A 17,782-nucleotide genomic window follows, 5' to 3' on the forward strand; every position below is an offset into this window, starting at 1 on the left:
TATATTCCTACAGAAATATTTTTAAATATTATTAGCACTTACCTTATCTTCTGGATTCAAGCCAGATGCTGCCATATAAGTGGCGCCTACAGTTTTAATTTTTTCAATATATTTGAAACGAGATTCATCCAGTAGTTCATCAAAATCAGCTAGAAATAATATATATGTATATATAGTCTTTATACGTAAATATTCTATGTATAATACATTGCTAAAATAACTGCTACCTATGATTTCGTTTAATAAGCGAATGCATTCCATCCCTTTGTTAATATCTTCTGAATAAAATTCTGTGAAATTTGGTATACTAGCAAACATCACGCCTACTTCATCTTGCCATTGCGAATATAATTCCTCTAATACTCGATCATCGGATAAAAAATGATGTGCCACGTGATCTGGTAAGATGTTCTTTAACAGGTGTGTATTGTTCTCTCTTGTTTCTACCATTTCAGCCAATTCTCTTTCTGCTTGTTGTTTCCATAGGAAATCCAATCTAGACGTGACTTCTACTAAACGAGCATGATATGTGACGATAACCAGAAAGACGAATAGTATTGCCATCATTTGAGACGATAGAGATATATCAGTACTAAAATAATATATAAGATATTAAAAGTAATTATTTATTTATTAAATAACAAAATAAAACACTTACACTATACATAAGGGAGAAGAGTTGAATACACCTGGATAGACAACAGCTATCAAAATGGCATATACAGTCACCATGATTATGGCCAATAAGGTCTTCATTAAATAGTATAGTTTTAAAGTTGACGCCAAAGCGACTAAGCACATAATCCATGTGAATACTATGTATTCAGGATAATATGGATAACTACATTTGTTTTCAATGTCTTCTTCAGAATTGTCTAAAGCCATACTTAAGTTTTTCTTTTCATCTTCTAACGCCTGAAAAGATCTTGATCTCTGCTTTGGATTAAAGATTATCGCGTTGACTGAATTCATCACGTCGCTTATCTTAGATTGGTCTAGTTTATCTCCGTCTATCTGATAGATGTTATATTTTTGATTCAGGTCGCTGCTGTTCTTCTTTCCTTTGTCTTCTTCGTCGTCGATGTGTCGCTTCAGTAACTTCTTTTCAGTCAAGGCATTGCAACTTCTATTTCTGCAATATGTTTCATTTTGCACGTCGAAATAATCTGAGAACGATGAGGCGTTTTGTACATCAGGAAAATTTTTAATTATGTTCACAGGACCTAGTGCTATGAAGAAGAGGGGCTGAATATTTGGACTGGAGCCGATTTTAATTGCTCTATCCATGGTCTGAGATAAGGCCGATTGGTAGTCTTTCTTTTGTGAAGCATCGAAGCATAGAGTTGAATTTGGCGATGAAGAATAACAAGTACTTCTATTGTTCGGACACATTATTAGACTAGTAGAACTGTAATAAAATAGTTAAATCAATTTAAAGCATTTCTTTAAAATTAAATACATATTGAAACAATCAACTCACCTTGTTATGGACATCATTATTACGATACCACAAATGAGAAATGTCCGTCTATTTCGATTATGTACCAGTTTCGAAGACATTCTTTGCAATATTTCCGGTAGTTCCTCAAATTCTTCAGCCATCACCAAAATAGAAGCAGCAAACAGAATGATTGTCGTGATAGTTAATGAAACTATCTGTTCCGTACATCTATAATATATTCATACTTTATTGATGTTTTTAATAATATTTATAAATTTAATACTCACGCCGGTAGCAAAACAACACTTTGAGTCAAAACTATGAAAACCCATACAATCAAACAGCACATCATGTTAGACTTGAACATGTCTTCTTTCATAGTGCAAAAACTGCTTTCAAATGTAGGATCTTTGAAGTGTAAAGTCCAAGGATTTATATTCACTCTACGAATGCGTTTGTTGCTCTCTATCTCTATGGAATGGTCTATCATTTCATCTACCTAAATGGATATACTTTTGTTATTCTAGACATATCTCTTAGTAAAAATTATATAATTACTGTACCTGCTCAGCTGTAGTTAATGGTATGGATGTGACAGTAACAGCATTCGAGTCTATTCTAATTCTGTAAGTATCTGGTTGTTTATATTCTTCATCTACTACGTTTTCGCTTTGATTGAAGCCGGTAGGACCGTAACACTATAAATTTATAAATACAAGTTACTCCATAACTTCCAATAGTATAAAAATATTTTAATTTAAATTATTTATTAGAGAAATTTAATTTGTTTTAAAGCAATTGATTTTGATGAAGTTCACTAATAGACTCTTCACTCATAAACAAAAGGAAAACTGTCTAATAAGCATGATGTGGTAGATTTTCCTTAGGTGATAGTGCGAAGAACATAAAATAAGTCAAAACTGTGTAACAATTTTTTTTAAAAATAAAAATGCTTTCAGCAGAGAAACTAAAAAGTCAAACAATACTTGATTTATGCTGTGTCAGAACGATGTGTTGAATCACTGATTTTACGTTAATATTCATATAAAAGATTTATTATTAATATTTATATTACGTCTTCAAATGGTTTCTCAGGTGTCCAATCTGTGGTCAAGTCTTCTTCAACAGTCGTAGTGGAAGTCCTGTTCTTATTAAGCCTAGAAGACATCTCTTCCTCACTCCATATCTTTTGAGCAAAAATGCTGAAAATCAGATTAGTTTAGCACCAACCGATCTGAAAAAGATCTCTAATTAAAAATACCCACCTAGGCCTGGAAGGCAGTCGTCTCCTTGGCCTCAATGGTTCGGCGTGCTTTACCAGATAAGTATCAACTGTGTGTTCTCTCAGATAGGCATCTCTCTCTCCTCCGTTTCCGGGCTCGACCTCGTATGCCCCGCGGAGCCATTCCAAAGTGGCTGAAGATATATGGACTCTTCTGAAAATCAAGCCAATAAATTCCATCACAACAGTCGTAAAAAGATCTAAAAATATAATAAGCGTTTCATTCGCATACCCTGGTATTCCGCCGCTCTCCATGTGATTGGCCAGAGTGACGTCATAGGACCATACGTCAAATTGCCACTTGCGTAGACCCAGAACACCGCATAGTACTGATCCACTGTGAATACCAATCCTCATGTCTAGTTCCACCTGAAAGCGACGTGGATGGTACGTTGGTAACATAAATATAGCATAAAAAATTAAAAAAAAAACAATATTTTTAAGATATGTATAGACATATTATAATTTTTAAATAAATCATTTTCAATCACAAATGAACAAGCACAATCATTTAATGAAACATCCGAGGAAAAGATTGACGATTTTTTTATGAAGGAAAGAATTGGCAATAAAGATGTAATACATAGATTTCCTATTTTTACAGATATTGAATAACTTTAACCATGTACAAATATTAGACAGAAAAAACACATTTTAAAATTATAGAAGGACAATAAAAATACATATCCTTTACGCTCTCCTATTGGTGAAAATTTAGTTTTAATGTGCATCATTTGATTCTCACTAATTGTAAGTCATAATATTATTATAAAAAAATCTTAATATGAACGCTAGATTCCACTGTGACGGCACGATTTTAGTGCTTTTGACGTGGCTTCTAAACAGAGGCGTCATCTTTGGGGGGAGGGGGGCAAGTAGAGGCACTTGCCTGCCCTCTTGAATTTGGCCAGAAAAATGCATGTCATTTAATGAAATATTATAAATATTAATGACATTAAAATGTTAAGAAAACGAGCACTGACTGTCCAACTTCTCCCCCCCCCCTGGAAAATGTTGAAATGACGTCCCTGGTGTATGATCAAGAACAAAAAAAAGTTATGTGAAATTTAAAACACATTTTTTATAATTAATGCATGACAAATTTTATCAAAAGCCTTTTCAAAATCAGTGTAGATAATATTTATATCGATTTTTTTCTCAAAATTGTAAAATCAAAGCAGATTTTTTTCTGCTGATTTCAATATAGTTCTCAATCTGAAGCATATTACATGATAGTAATTGCTATATAGGGTAATTTTGGAGTAAATAAACAATAATATACCAATTAGAAAACAAAAGGTGAAAATATACATATTAATTCTATTGAAAAACATATTTATCAGAGAATACCTTATATAGTGTATTATTGTTATTATCTTAAGATGCATTTATTTGCTGTGCTAGAGATAATAGTATTAGTATAATAAATTAAATAAAATAAAACTTTGGTAACATTTAAAAATGGTCGAAGACATTAACGATACAAAATTATGTACAATATAATAACCATACATACGTAAATAATGTAATAATAAAAAATAAATATTAAAATTTAGAAATGTTACATAGTTATTTTAATACGAAATGACGCCTCCTTTATTAGCATAATGGTTTAAAAGGGGAGAATACTTTGTTTTGTTTTGTATCAAACGGTCCGTCAGAATACTGATAATATCGATCTACATCCTTGCTCGTAGCAATAATAATTATTTTATGTCGTATCAATAAACTTGGAAGCTGGAATTACCAAGAGTTTAATTAGAAGACTTCAAACTATCATCAAAGTCTTCACAACTACAGGATTCATCAATGACTCGTAAAATAATATACAATATAATTGCTAGCATCAGTGAGATTTATAGAGACCTGGCAATTTATATTAATATAATTTTTGTTAAATACATTAAATTTTATATACCACTATGATAATAAAAAAAATGCTGCATTAAATAAGATTAAAAATATAAATATGGTATATTTTTTAGAATAATATATATACAATAGTAGTGCCTCATTTATATTATTACGCAATCATTTTATTTTTAGCCATTAATGCTTATGCAAAAATATTCCAAAAGTTTCGGAACGGAGGAACGAGAGCAGTTCTTAATAAAAATAAATATATAAGATTAAGAAGCACGAAGCATGAAAGATGGATTATGTTTTTATATTTATAATTTAGCAAATAATTTATTATCAAAGTATTTTGATTAATATCCTGCGTATATAAACATGGGTATAAAACCAGCAAGAAAGAGAATTAAACATCGGGGAAGGTAAGAAAGGAAAAAACTTGAATTATATAATTCAATATTATATACTATACATAAATTGCCAATTATAGTAAAAGTTTAGTAATATTATAAGCACATTAAAATTACTTAACTGTATTTTACTACGTTTTTTCTGAAATAATAAGTTTTGATAACCGGTTTTAATATTGTAAAATTTTGTAGTAATTAGGAATTATACAACATTAACTATATTTACATCACATTTTCCAAGCATTACAACAAATACATCATACTTTTTCTGTATTTAATATCCATTTTAATATAACATCTAGTATGAAAACATATTTCGTTGATAAATATCAGGCGCTTGCGGTGAGATACTTTCCCATTAGCTCGCTGCATATTAAGTAACGAGAGTGAGTGAGAGATAAAGGCGTGTGGTGCGCACGGCCATTTTTTCTCACTCACTCTCTTCACCTAACATGCGTGCGAGCGAAAGGGAAAAGGTTTCACTCTACGCGCCTGATAAATATACCGGGGAAAATATTATCGAAAGCAAAGCGTTAAAAGAAGCCAAAGAAATTAAATTTAATGTTTCTTGAAGAACCCGAATAAATAATATGAAATTCAAAGACACATAGTGAGAATTAAAAAAAAAATAGTTTTCATTATTTTTTTTCCAATAAAAAAAAATCAGTGAAAAGGTAAGGTGCATTATATTTGAAGTGATTTAATATCTAGAATATTTATTAAGTAATAATGCCAATGCTTTATTCTCTGAAAATTACAAAGAAAAAGCTCTCTAAAGCCCTGCCGATAATTGCCACTAAGAAATACCGTTCCTTTATGAAGCTCTTATTAGTCGGAAGTTAAATGGTTCAGGGTCTTTCTTTTAATTCATATACGATATTTATAAGTTAGATTAGAGAGTCAAACAATTAGCCAGTGACGGATTAGCTCGGAGCTTAACTCAAGTCCAACACAGCCACTTGAGAAGACAAGCTCAGCACCGCTTTTGGACGAGCTAAATATGTATGTATATGTAATCTACGCTTTTATTTGTAAGAGTACAAGAAGCTTTCTCTAGTGTATAATAAATTTAATATTCGACAAAAGTGTTGGTCTAAAACAAGCATGTTGACTCGATATATATGTATTTCTTATATTGTATATATACCTGTGTATTATGAGTAACATCTCTGATGGCCTTTATCATATGAAGTCCCATTTCCACACAGCAATGGGCGTGATCAGCTCTGGCGACGGGAAGACCAGAAACACAATAATAGCAATCTCCCAGCAGTTTGATTCGATGGCAGTGATTTTCCTATAGAAATTTGCATAATTTCAGTCTCTTATTTAAGCTTGAGATCCAATTTAGCATCCGTCGACTAACGATATAATGGGCAAGTTTCTAAACACACCCACACAGAAAAGTTTCTCCGACAATTTAGAAGCGAATAAGGGACGTTAACTCTTGCACAAAAGCCAAAGAATCTATTATGTTTGTTTGTATGCAATATGTACACGAAAGTCGGAGCAACTTTACGTCTACTAAGAAAAACTCACCGCCGCCAGTTTGTCGAATCTAGCGAAAAGGTCATTCAGCACTTTTACCAACTGCTGAGCGCTGCATCTGCTGGCTAATTCTGAAATTGTTCATAAGAGAGTAACACATACATGTATAAACATATATGACTATATTTGACAGTCGCTATACCCGTGAAGCCTTTGATGTCGGCGAAGAGAATAGAAACGTTCTCGTAGCGGTGTATGTATATTTTGTGGAACTGGTGTGGTTGAAACGAACCCTTTTCTTCTTCGTGAGATATATCTCTGATCATTTCTTTGGCTACGAAATCTGGGAGAACTGAAAAGAAAATATTGATTTAAAAATGTATATAAATTGTGTGAAAAATAATATAGGAATATATAAGGATAATACATATGAATCTACACGAAAAACTATGATTTTATTTGGTAGTCGCTGCGTAGTTTGATATATGTACATATATATTTGCCTATTTGCATATATTTTGCTGAAAAAGAAAGAATCCATTTATAAAAATGTGTTTAGTAACACAAAATAAACACTTTTAATGCAAAACAGCTTAAACACATCTCGCAAAAACCGTTTAAGTTATTAAATATACAAAGTTGGTTAATTTTTTTTACTTATACTTAAATTATTATAAGCTTATCTTGAAATAAGTTTTCGGTTTCAAGTATTTTTAAATCTCGGGACTCATCGCGATTTACTCTTATTTTCTTTCTATATTTCGGCTGCGATGCTCCAGCCATGGTCACAAATTATCCGTAACTTACGGATAACCCGTATAATAATAGATTTCTGTTCTATTTTATTTTTATACCTAAAAAATATTCTCCACGAGCTGAAGAAACTCATTATTAAAGAATTTTTTGTACCTTATATGTACGACCTAGCACGATTTGAATTAATCATCACGATATTCATCCGTGAGATTAGGATCAAAATTATAATTTTATAATAATCAATAATTCTGATTTCCCAGGCGCGGTAGGTTCACATGGGATTTGAACTCAGGCTTTTTACTTTTTTATTGGTATATCATGCTGAATATATATAACATAATATTTTTAGTTACTAGTGTTTGCGATCAATGACAATAATTTTTCTATAAAGTTAATTTTATTTTATCAATAAATATATTAGTTAATATAAGACAGTTAAAACAGATATTTTTATTTTAAATAATAGTTTTGTACATAATTTCGTTTGATATTATTCTCTGTGTATATGATTAACTAACTTAATAACTAGTTATTTTGATAATTAAATAGAAAACATCTGGATATAACTAAACGCCATATAATGGATCATTAAATGGGAAAATGCTGACAATTTATTGGTTATTTGTATCTGGTTTATCTTACTTAAAATGTTTTTTAAATAAGCTTTTAAAAAATTCATATAAGTAACTGATTCGCTTTACATTTCATCACATATAGTAAAAATATGGACCTAGCTAATATTGATTTTAGACATCACATACATACGTTTATGAAAATTGAATGTAATAGTCGAGTAATTAATAGGCAACCATTAGTATAAACTGTACTATTACATAATAAAACTATCTGTAATTATACCAACCATTTTATTTCTCAGCACATAATTAACATTTTAAAGAGCTGTTCCTATTAGTTAAAAAAAGTTGGAAATGTGATATTATAAATATTATTTTAACCATAATGTGATGAGAATTAGATCAGTTTTGTATTTATGTAATATGTCCTACAATATTATTAAGCTGCTAAAATTTTTTTTAAGCACGACTGTATTTGAAGTAACTTTAAATTTTAAAAGATTATTGTGTCTGTATATATATACATATTTAACCAAAAATAATAGTCATGCCTGTTATTGATTCTATACATAACATCTATATAAAGGTTGTTAGTATAAATAATAGATTTTAATAGCTCAATTTTATAATTTATAATGTTCATCAAGTAATTACAGGGCCGTTCCATGTATTTCGTGTCGTCTGACACTATGTTTACATTTGTTTCGATATTGTATTTCCCTATGGTAACATTACCTGAAAGCAACAACTTCTCCTGTCTGGCGTTTTCCTCTTGTGTCCGACACCTGGCCTCCATCGCCCTGTGGGTCTCCAAAAAGGCTCTCCTCTGACCCCGATCCGTTAGATATTTTGTATACATTCCAGCGAAATTTATAGCCATGTAAAGAAACGTATTGGCCAATACCACCTCCACGGTGGAGTCTACGTCCTGGAAGAGAAGAGAAAGCAAATCGTATAAAAAACCCATAACGCTTTGTAAAGAAAATCCCTTTTTAATTCAATGCATAACGACTTGAAATCAGAGCTGAATTAATTAATCCCTTAATCAAAATTCTCAACGCATAGCTTTGAAAGCTTCGAGTGATGGAAAAAGAGAACTTCTTTGACTTGAATAGCGATGGATACGGTCGATGAGTACTTGTTTATAATAGCGACGTGATATTTGTGATGACACGTTTTATGTTTAGCATAATGTATGTCGTGCATGGAGATATGAAATATGTAAGCTAATACAAAACGGAAAAAATTGGGTTAAGTAAACTCGAATGGAAATTTTCGGAGAATGTTTTGTATAAAAATAAACATATTTTGTAAGAAATATTAAATTTTTGTATTTATATAAGATTGATTATATAAATCTTGAGTAGTGAAGGTAATTCAGTTGATAGTTGATTTTATAGTGACAACGACAAGCAATAAAATATATATCTCGCACAAATTTCAAAATGCAAAATTCTTAGGATATTATGAATTTTATTGAAAGCAACTGACTGGCTAATTTATTTAGCAGGTGCTAGTAATTTTTTTTTCATATGTAGTAATATATACATTTATATACTTATCATTATTTATTTACATGCGATGTATAAATTTAACAATGAATGTGTATTTTTCATTAAAATTATATTTTCATTAGTGAAGTCTAAATACATTTTCACCAGTAGATATATATTTGCTGCTATAAATGTCTATGAATTTCAATTTGACGTGCCAAGAAACGTCATGCATGTCATTTAATGAAATACTATGAATTTTATTGAAATCAAAATATTAAAAAAAACAACTGACTGGCTAACTTTTACCCCCCCCCCTTTCCCCTGGATAAAGCTGAAATGACTTCCCTGATTCTAAACTAGATATTTTCGGGCTATCCCTCAAAAAATATTCTAAAAAAAACAATCGAATCTATCCTGAAAATATTTAATTTCAGTGAAATCATATAAGAATACATTTTCACCGGTAAATTTATATTTTTACCAGTGATTTAATCTTTCCATACATAGTATTATAATATATACATTTACATACTTCTCATTATTTATTTTCATGTTATGTATAAATGTTACAGTGAATGTGTATTTTTCGTAAGTTATATTTCTACTAGTGAAGTGCAAATTCATATATTTGTATATGCTGTTTTAAAATGTCTATAAAACTCAAATTGACAGAATTAACTAAACCCAACATGACCTAACGACAGTTCCAAAAATAATTTTAGTTTTGGAACTTTCGTTAGGTCAAGTCCAAAATACAAACTAAACCAACTCAACTCTTAGGGGCGGAAGAAAAAGACCTACGTCGCATCTCGCATATTGCTCCATGTTTTGAAAATATGATAGCTATTATATACAGCGATATTACTACGGAATTATGATATAAGAATATCGATTAAAGTATTTTTAAACCGAATTTTTATCAATAGGTGGGCGCAAAAATAATTATCACTTCTCAGAAGTCAAAAATTCACGTCAAAAGCAATAAAATCGTGTCGGTGCCGTCGCAGTGGGAACGATCGGTAACGAGCGTTCCCACTGTGACGGCGACGGCACGATTTTATTGCTTTTGACGTGGATTTTTGACTTCTGAGAAGGGATAATTGTTTTTTGCGCTCTCCTATTGGTCAAAATTCGGTTTAGATATGCATCAATCGATTCTCGCTTATTGTTGTAATATTGTTATAAATAGTCTTATTATGAACGCTAGATAACCGAACGTTTCCACTGTGATGATGACTGCACGGTTTTATTGCTTTTGACGTGGATTCCCCTTGAATTTATCCAGAAAAACTAATGTCATTTAATGAAATACTACGAATCTTGATGAAATAGAAATATTTAAAAAACGATCAATGACTGGCCAATTTTTGCTCCCCCCCCCCCCCGGAATGACGCCCCAGTGTGTGTACATGAACCTTTCTAATAAATAAAATATTAACATATACATATACACCTGTATTATTTTTTTTTTTAATTAAATACTATTTAAGCAAAATACGAAAATAAAATATTTTAATGTTTAACTCTTTCACCACGGCTGATATTTTTGTGCGTCATTTCGAAATTTTATAATATATGGGGAGCACCTATTTATGCCATTAATTATTTAAATATTATTTCAACCTTGAATTATACAGAAAAAAAAACAGTACAAGGCTCAAAGGTTAATGCCACATTTAAGTGTCCAATGCATACTGGCGATTTTGCTTATGATTTCTATAGGTGTCATCCGCGATCAAAGAGTTAATATAAATTATACCTCTGTGTTAATATAAGCAAAAGCTGAGAACAGGGTATTTGAATGTCCTAGTTGCAGTAAATGCGTGATCGTTGTGATGCTGAAGTGATTTGTTCTCTTGGGGTATGATCCAAAATAGCCGAGATATAATTAATAATTCAGTGATCCAAAATAGCCGAGAATTGACAGTTGAAAGCTTATTGTGTGTTTCCGTGTGAATTTGCTTATATTGGAAACCTAATTCTATGCATCTAGTTTAATGACGAAGGGAAACCGGTGCTATTTTCAAGAAATTTGATTTGTGTAAGTAATTACACTTGCAGTCGTAAACTATTCTCTATTCAATTTTACACTTGACTTTGGCGGAAGATCAAAGAGAACAGATCCCATAATAGAATAATGGTGATTAAGCATAGGTTTACGGTGCCTATATAATTAATTTCTTTCTAATAATAAAACTAAATTATATTTTAATTTTATTGAAATATTCATATTTACAAAACTCATTGGCAATGTTTGTATTATCAATAATTTGAAAAAAATCATTCTTGAAACGATTTAATATAAAAATTCATTTGTTATTTATGAAAGAAAAAAACGATTTGTATGATATAAATATTTGTTTGAATAATACATATGCAACGATACAAAGTTTAAATTATAAAAAATATATTTACATTACAAAAGTTGATATTCCAACTGTATAAATTTGTGCAAAAAAAATATATTTAGGTTATACATATATATATATATATACATATGTTACGTTATGAATCATTAGGCTCTGCCTAGTAAAATCCTTAAATAATCCTGATGTTCTTGTTCAACTCCTGGCGACTCAAAGTAACGGTCCGTATGAACCAAGTCTAACGATCAAAGTGGAAGTAGTTCGTCAGGTTTGGATATGTTTCACTACCTTTTTTGTTTGTTTGTTTTTGCCAAATAGGGCAAAATTTATAGGGCAACAATAAATACCGTTTTTAATACAGTTGATTGGGCCGTAAACTATTTTTTGCGTCATATCGCTAGTTTATTTTTCTTAAAGTTCGCTAGGCACGCTCAATATCTGTGGTTTTTATGCAAGATTGGATGCATTACTATTATGACTTTCGATTTCTTGTTGCAACTTGGTAAATTTAAATGAGTCGATCTATAATGATTACAACGTAATGATTTAAGGTATTAGCTACACTATTTAAATATACATAATATTTTTTTTATTATTACTGCTGCTTGTAGCTATCGTTAAAAACAATTGTGTCAAGCAAACTCGTTGAGAAGTTGGATGGTTTGTCAAAGGAAAGATTTTTCGAGCGCTTATGTTTTGGTCATGACGGCATAGAGCAAAGGACGCAATCGCGACTCTCTAGAACACGCTCGCAGCATTGACGGATTGTCGACACAACCACTCCTATGCATTTTAAAAAATGATGTATTAAATACATGCTATATAGAAAATATTATAAATTGCACCTTAACGTTCCTAGCATAAGGCACTATGATACAAATACGGATACGATCCATACTCTCTTTTGTAAAGATATCTAAGATTTTTTCTCAAAATCCTCTCTAACAACAAGAACTACGCTTTGCTCGAAGTCATATTCTAGGGCGCTACAAACTAGCGTATCAAACAGAATGCAAATCGACAATAAATTGCTTCAGTGACACGCGCTCCGCATAACGAAATCGAGCATCCTCGACACCTTATCGCAAACTATGGCGATGTGCATCTGTAATCTCAATTCCTGATCTAACGAAGATTTTTTTATTTAAAACGCTTTCACCTGAACTGTAATATATTTGTTTGTGCTAAAACATGCGACATTAGAAAATAGTTACAATAATTATGATACAAAATTATTTATTATTTAAAACTGTTTTAATAAAATCCTCGAAAGGTCCGAATAAGAGACTGTTAGGGGCCGAATTATATTTGTCTCAATTTAATGGACCAGAGTTTTATTTTATTTTCTTGCTATTTCCGCCATACTATGCATATTAACATTTTTTATATCCTCTTATTTGTATGAATTGTAATTATGTGATATCCAAATGGTATTTTAAATGTTGCAAACCGAAATATGTGAGATTATTAACAAACAAAAATTAGTACATCTAACTTTTTCAACCTTGACAGTCTCACGGGTCTTACTTTTGGTTTGATCGTAGGTAATTGGGAAGATGGGTTTAATTGGCTAATTAGGAAAATTAGATTATGCTTGTGAAATAAATCATGGTTAATGACTTGAAAGTCGCAAATTCGAATTCCACATAAACTTACGACAATATTGAACATCATTACGGAAGAGCAAATTTGATTTTCCTAGCTGTTTTGCTATGCTAAATGTGACACATTTAATTTTCATGTTAAAAAATCCATTGTTTTATATTATCACAAAAACTATTACGTTGTAATATGTCAGGCATACCTGAATGTGAGACAAGACGTGCTAAAAGCGCAATAAATCTAATAGTATTAGTCTTTATAACTTGCCGCACAAGTGCGTTTTATTGTGCTGGCGTACGTGTTGATCAGAGACTCGGACGAATTAGGTAAGTGTATCTTCAAATGGACCATAAAATGCGGCTTAGTGCAGCGTTTCCTAATTTTTTTACGCCTGCTGAATGATTTTTTAGTACTTTTTATTAGTTTTTAATCTTATGTACACACAATTATTAAATTTAAAGTCCCCTTCGGCTGTCGATAATTATCGTGAGGTAATTGGCAATAACAGCTGTTGCTACTTTACAAAAACAATACATAAAAAACCTTTTTAGATTATCAAAAAAGAAAAAAGGGTTAAATCGATTTGGATTCTGCCGATTCCCATGCGTAATTTAATCTAATCGGAGCGGGTTCTTAGGTCACCAAAGCAAAGATAAAACCGCCGGCCGGTTAGTGCAATAGAAAATCGCAAAAAAGTCGATTATTCAAATACTTTTGCTCTTCAGAGAAAGTATGCATATTTTCAAACATCTGGCAAAAACACATTCGAAATGCTTTCTTATCTGAGTGTCTTTTTTTATTACATAAACAAAAATAAAGCGAGTTCAAGTGTTAAAAAAGCATATTAGACGGGAGGCAGATTATTCCGAACTGATCTAAATTAATATTTAATGAGACTTTTATGGTTTATGACTCGCCCTGGATCGTTGAAATTTGTGATGTTTTTGTCTTTAATTTACTCTGTGATCAACATTGAATATATATAAATATAATAATATGTGTCGATGTTAGCCTATGAATTTTCACCCACCTTCAACGTATCATATTCTTATCTTTTTTTATATTGTATCAAGCGTTACACGATTTACGACTTTAAACATTGGCACAATCTAGTATACAAACGTGGGACGCTGTGCGCTTAGTAAATTGGACCGCGCCGGAAAGCAAACAGATTGCGTTGAAAGTGTGTAGTAGTAGTAGATACCGAAATAAACTAATATGATTAAGAAATCAAGATAATTTGTACTCACTGTGTATACTCCCGGATTCAGTATGGTGATCAACACGTGACTGCAGGATGTTACAGCACCGGCTAAGAGACACCATCTCAAAGGCAATGGGAGCATAGCATAGGGAACGAAGATTATGAACAGGACGTACCAGACTAGATACTGAGGACTGGCAAAGCCTAGACATTCTCCTACAAAACCTAGAATAAATAAAATCGTTTACAAAATACATAACAAAAACTGCTATTATTATTATTTGTGATTAACAGACCTTGAGCGTTAAGTAGCAGCCACGTGCAAACGGCAGCCCAGTGCAGATAGTTATTGGCAAAACATCTCCAGAAAGAAAGAGCGCAGAGGGACAGATTGGCTGCAGCTCCACACGTAGTCCAAGCTACACCAGCAGGCAAGGGGTTGATACATTGTGTCGCCCACACGGTGGCTAAAACACACTAAAATTAAAAAATATAACAACATAAAGAACTTGATTATTTGCAGCACTCTCACGTAGACATTATTTATGATGCCGCGTCGCAAGGCGTCTTTTTTCTCATTCGTGATTGGAATAATAAACACAGCATGTGCACAGTCTCAATACAGTACATCTTGTTAGATTTTTTTATATACTTATTATATCGATTCTCCATTTATAAAGAGAAACAATCTCACCTTGATATATAAAAATATGTTTACTACATTTGAATAGTTTTCTTACAAACTTCGATCGCGAGTTGTCTCGCTTCAGAACTGGGCAAACAATATTTACAAAATGTCATGCGACTGTTAATCGTTACTGCTTGTTAATATACATATAATCAAATTAACACATTGCACGAGTTGTATTGCATATTTATTTATTAAACACTTACTATAAATACAATGTAATCCGTAAGGTGGTTTACTATATAATAACTTTAATTGTATAGCAAATAACACAGTATGTGGTATTATTACTTAAGTAACTAAATAAGTTAAAGCTAAAATAAATGCGCATATATCAAATTTATGTTACTAAAATAAACGTACATTACTTATTTTTATTTTTGGGGGGAAGTGGTAGTGGAAATTGTAGCTTTGTAAGCAGATTCTTGATATGAAAATAACACTCAATAAGTGCTTAACAGTTGCGACGCGTGATTTATGACTTGGTGGAAGTTGTGGGTAAAGTATCGCAGTGCTTTGCGTTAACTCATCCCTCTTATAGACAATAGAAATTAAATTCAAACAAAACCTGTTGATTTATACACTTTATTTTACATAATGTATATAACCGGTAAATATTATATTACTATATCTTTGTAAAACAGCAACATACAGGTTAAATCGAAATAACATCAACATATAATATATGTATTTGTTTTTAAGGGTTTGAGCAAAGCAAAAACATCCGTTAGAATTGTGAGAATTTTAACAATGTCATTTAGAGGTCATCAAAACAATAATGGTTCGACTCAATAATAAACAATAGTGTGCAAAAAACGCATATGGGGGCCTATTTATTCATTATTGTCAAATCCGGGTGACACATGGCAGCGTAAGGCAACGCATTCCTTCGTGAACTACGTGAAGACAGCGACGGGAGGGGCCTCGTCCGCCGATCTCTCTTACATTGTATTGTATTTCAAATATGTAACTATATATATTTCAATAAATAATACTACAGTCCAGCAAAACTAAAAATATTTTACTATTTTATGGTATTACACATAAAACATAAAATAAAATTTAATAATCAAAGAAAGTAAAATAAATAATAAAACAGTTAAATTTAGTCAGTCAAAAATTAAAAATAATAATTTATTAATAAATTATAGATTAAACTATTTTCAAATCGTATATTACCACTATTAAGCAGTAATTACGCAAAATTTTATTATTTTAATGCACCTCCCTTAGCTTTTATGAGCACAAAAAAATATTAAAACATGGAAAAGTATGGAATTAACCCAAGGTTCAACGAGTTCGCAATCATTTCTATATGTTTTTGTTTGTTCGTTGAATGGAGAACTAGATTTTTTTCTTAGCTATGTCTATATGAGCCGTTGATTTTGAAAGTGAGGTAAGTCCATATTGTTAAAAAAAAAGAGTTAGAGCTAATTTTCATCTTAAATTATCTTAAAATTTCTTATCACAATTATATCTATTAATAACAGTGCAAATTTTTTACTAGTATTTTATTTTGGTCAATGATATTAATTGTTTATTGATTTTGAAACTGAGGCAAGTCCCCTCGAAATAAAATGATTTTAAAAAAAATTGTAAAACGTGCTATGTTAGTTTAGTTTCCATAGTTACGAGAAAACAATATTTTGGTGTTTTACAGACTAATGGTTTTACACAAAAGTCTGCTAAGAGAAGAATGCGACCGAAAAATGTTTTAAATGAAGGTCAACCAATTTACACGATGATGAAATTCATATGTATGCCTGGAATGAACCAACTGCATCCAGAGGATCACAAGAAGTAACTTCTTGTTGTTTAAAATATCTACAAAATGTGACAACTCAAAAACATGTTATCACTTATAATAATCTAGTAATAAGAATATAGTCTAGCGATAAGAATATAGATATTATTGACAAAAAATATAAAAAATATAACCAAGGTTTTTTATTTACAATTAATTGCTTTTCAAAACATCCAAATTGATTCACGCATTCGTAAACTTTGAAGGTAAAATAAATATGGCTTACTGATTATTGCTTTACAGCGCATACCGCGAGCCCCGCTCCCGATCGCTCGCGTCAATTTTTATATTTATATTCTATACTAACGTACACAATATTGAAATGATTTACGTTAGCTTCGAGACGTAAATTTAATGAAACTAGCGGCACTTCAATTTCCACCCATAAAGGCATCTTTATTTAATTCGTTTATTCACTCCGTTAGAAGACTTCGTAACGATTCTGAAATGTAATTTAATAGAAAATTCAGCAAAAACGTATTTTTTAAATTAAACGACGACTAATAAAGTTATTAGGTATTTAATATTTTTAATAATGCTAAAAGGCTAGGTCGAATGTGTTGCTGCAGCTAAATAATACTCTATACAATGTATATTTAAATTAAATAAAATATATGTTTAGGTTCATAAAAAATACTATCTCTGGATTTAATATGACTAAAATGAGTTATCATTGTTATATTGTTAAATAAATTTATGATACAATATTTTGACAATGATGAATATGGTCATATTATCAACTTAAGATATTTACTTTTCATTTTTAATAAAAAAATAGCATATTTGTAAAATGTTAAATTCCACAATAAAAAAAGT

General features: G+C 31.0%; 1 protein-coding gene across 3 annotated transcripts in view; it reads right to left on the minus strand.

The window, feature by feature from the left end:
- Ac78C (adenylyl cyclase 78C) overlaps positions 1-17,782 on the minus strand; it is an 83,320-nt gene that overhangs the window by 2,236 nt on the left and 63,302 nt on the right. For 2 of the 3 annotated variants that reach the window (XM_088195468.1, XM_088195467.1), the window contains exons 9-23: positions 14,771-14,951; positions 14,521-14,699; positions 8,542-8,734; positions 6,678-6,827; positions 6,527-6,606; positions 6,135-6,284; positions 2,956-3,092; positions 2,707-2,877; positions 2,517-2,643; positions 2,005-2,139; positions 1,729-1,940; positions 1,481-1,669; positions 659-1,408; positions 228-592; positions 43-149 (exon numbers count right to left, since the gene is read on the minus strand). In XM_088195468.1, the coding sequence (XP_088051594.1) occupies positions 43-149; positions 228-592; positions 659-1,408; positions 1,481-1,669; positions 1,729-1,940; positions 2,005-2,139; positions 2,517-2,643; positions 2,707-2,877; positions 2,956-3,092; positions 6,135-6,284; positions 6,527-6,606; positions 6,678-6,827; positions 8,542-8,734; positions 14,521-14,699; positions 14,771-14,951 (3,126 nt within the window). Of the gene's footprint in view, positions 1-42; positions 150-227; positions 593-658; positions 1,409-1,480; positions 1,670-1,728; positions 1,941-2,004; positions 2,140-2,516; positions 2,644-2,706; positions 2,878-2,955; positions 3,093-6,134; positions 6,285-6,526; positions 6,607-6,677; positions 6,828-6,902; positions 6,995-8,541; positions 8,735-14,520; positions 14,700-14,770; positions 14,952-17,782 lie in introns of those variants that run through there. The other variant, XM_088195469.1, reaches the window with a different exon arrangement.

This window comes from Plectrocnemia conspersa, unplaced genomic scaffold, assembly GCF_051122295.1.
Source record: "Plectrocnemia conspersa isolate PC_06_02 unplaced genomic scaffold, ASM5112229v1 ptg000010l, whole genome shotgun sequence".
NCBI lineage: Eukaryota > Metazoa > Arthropoda > Insecta > Trichoptera > Polycentropodidae > Plectrocnemia > Plectrocnemia conspersa.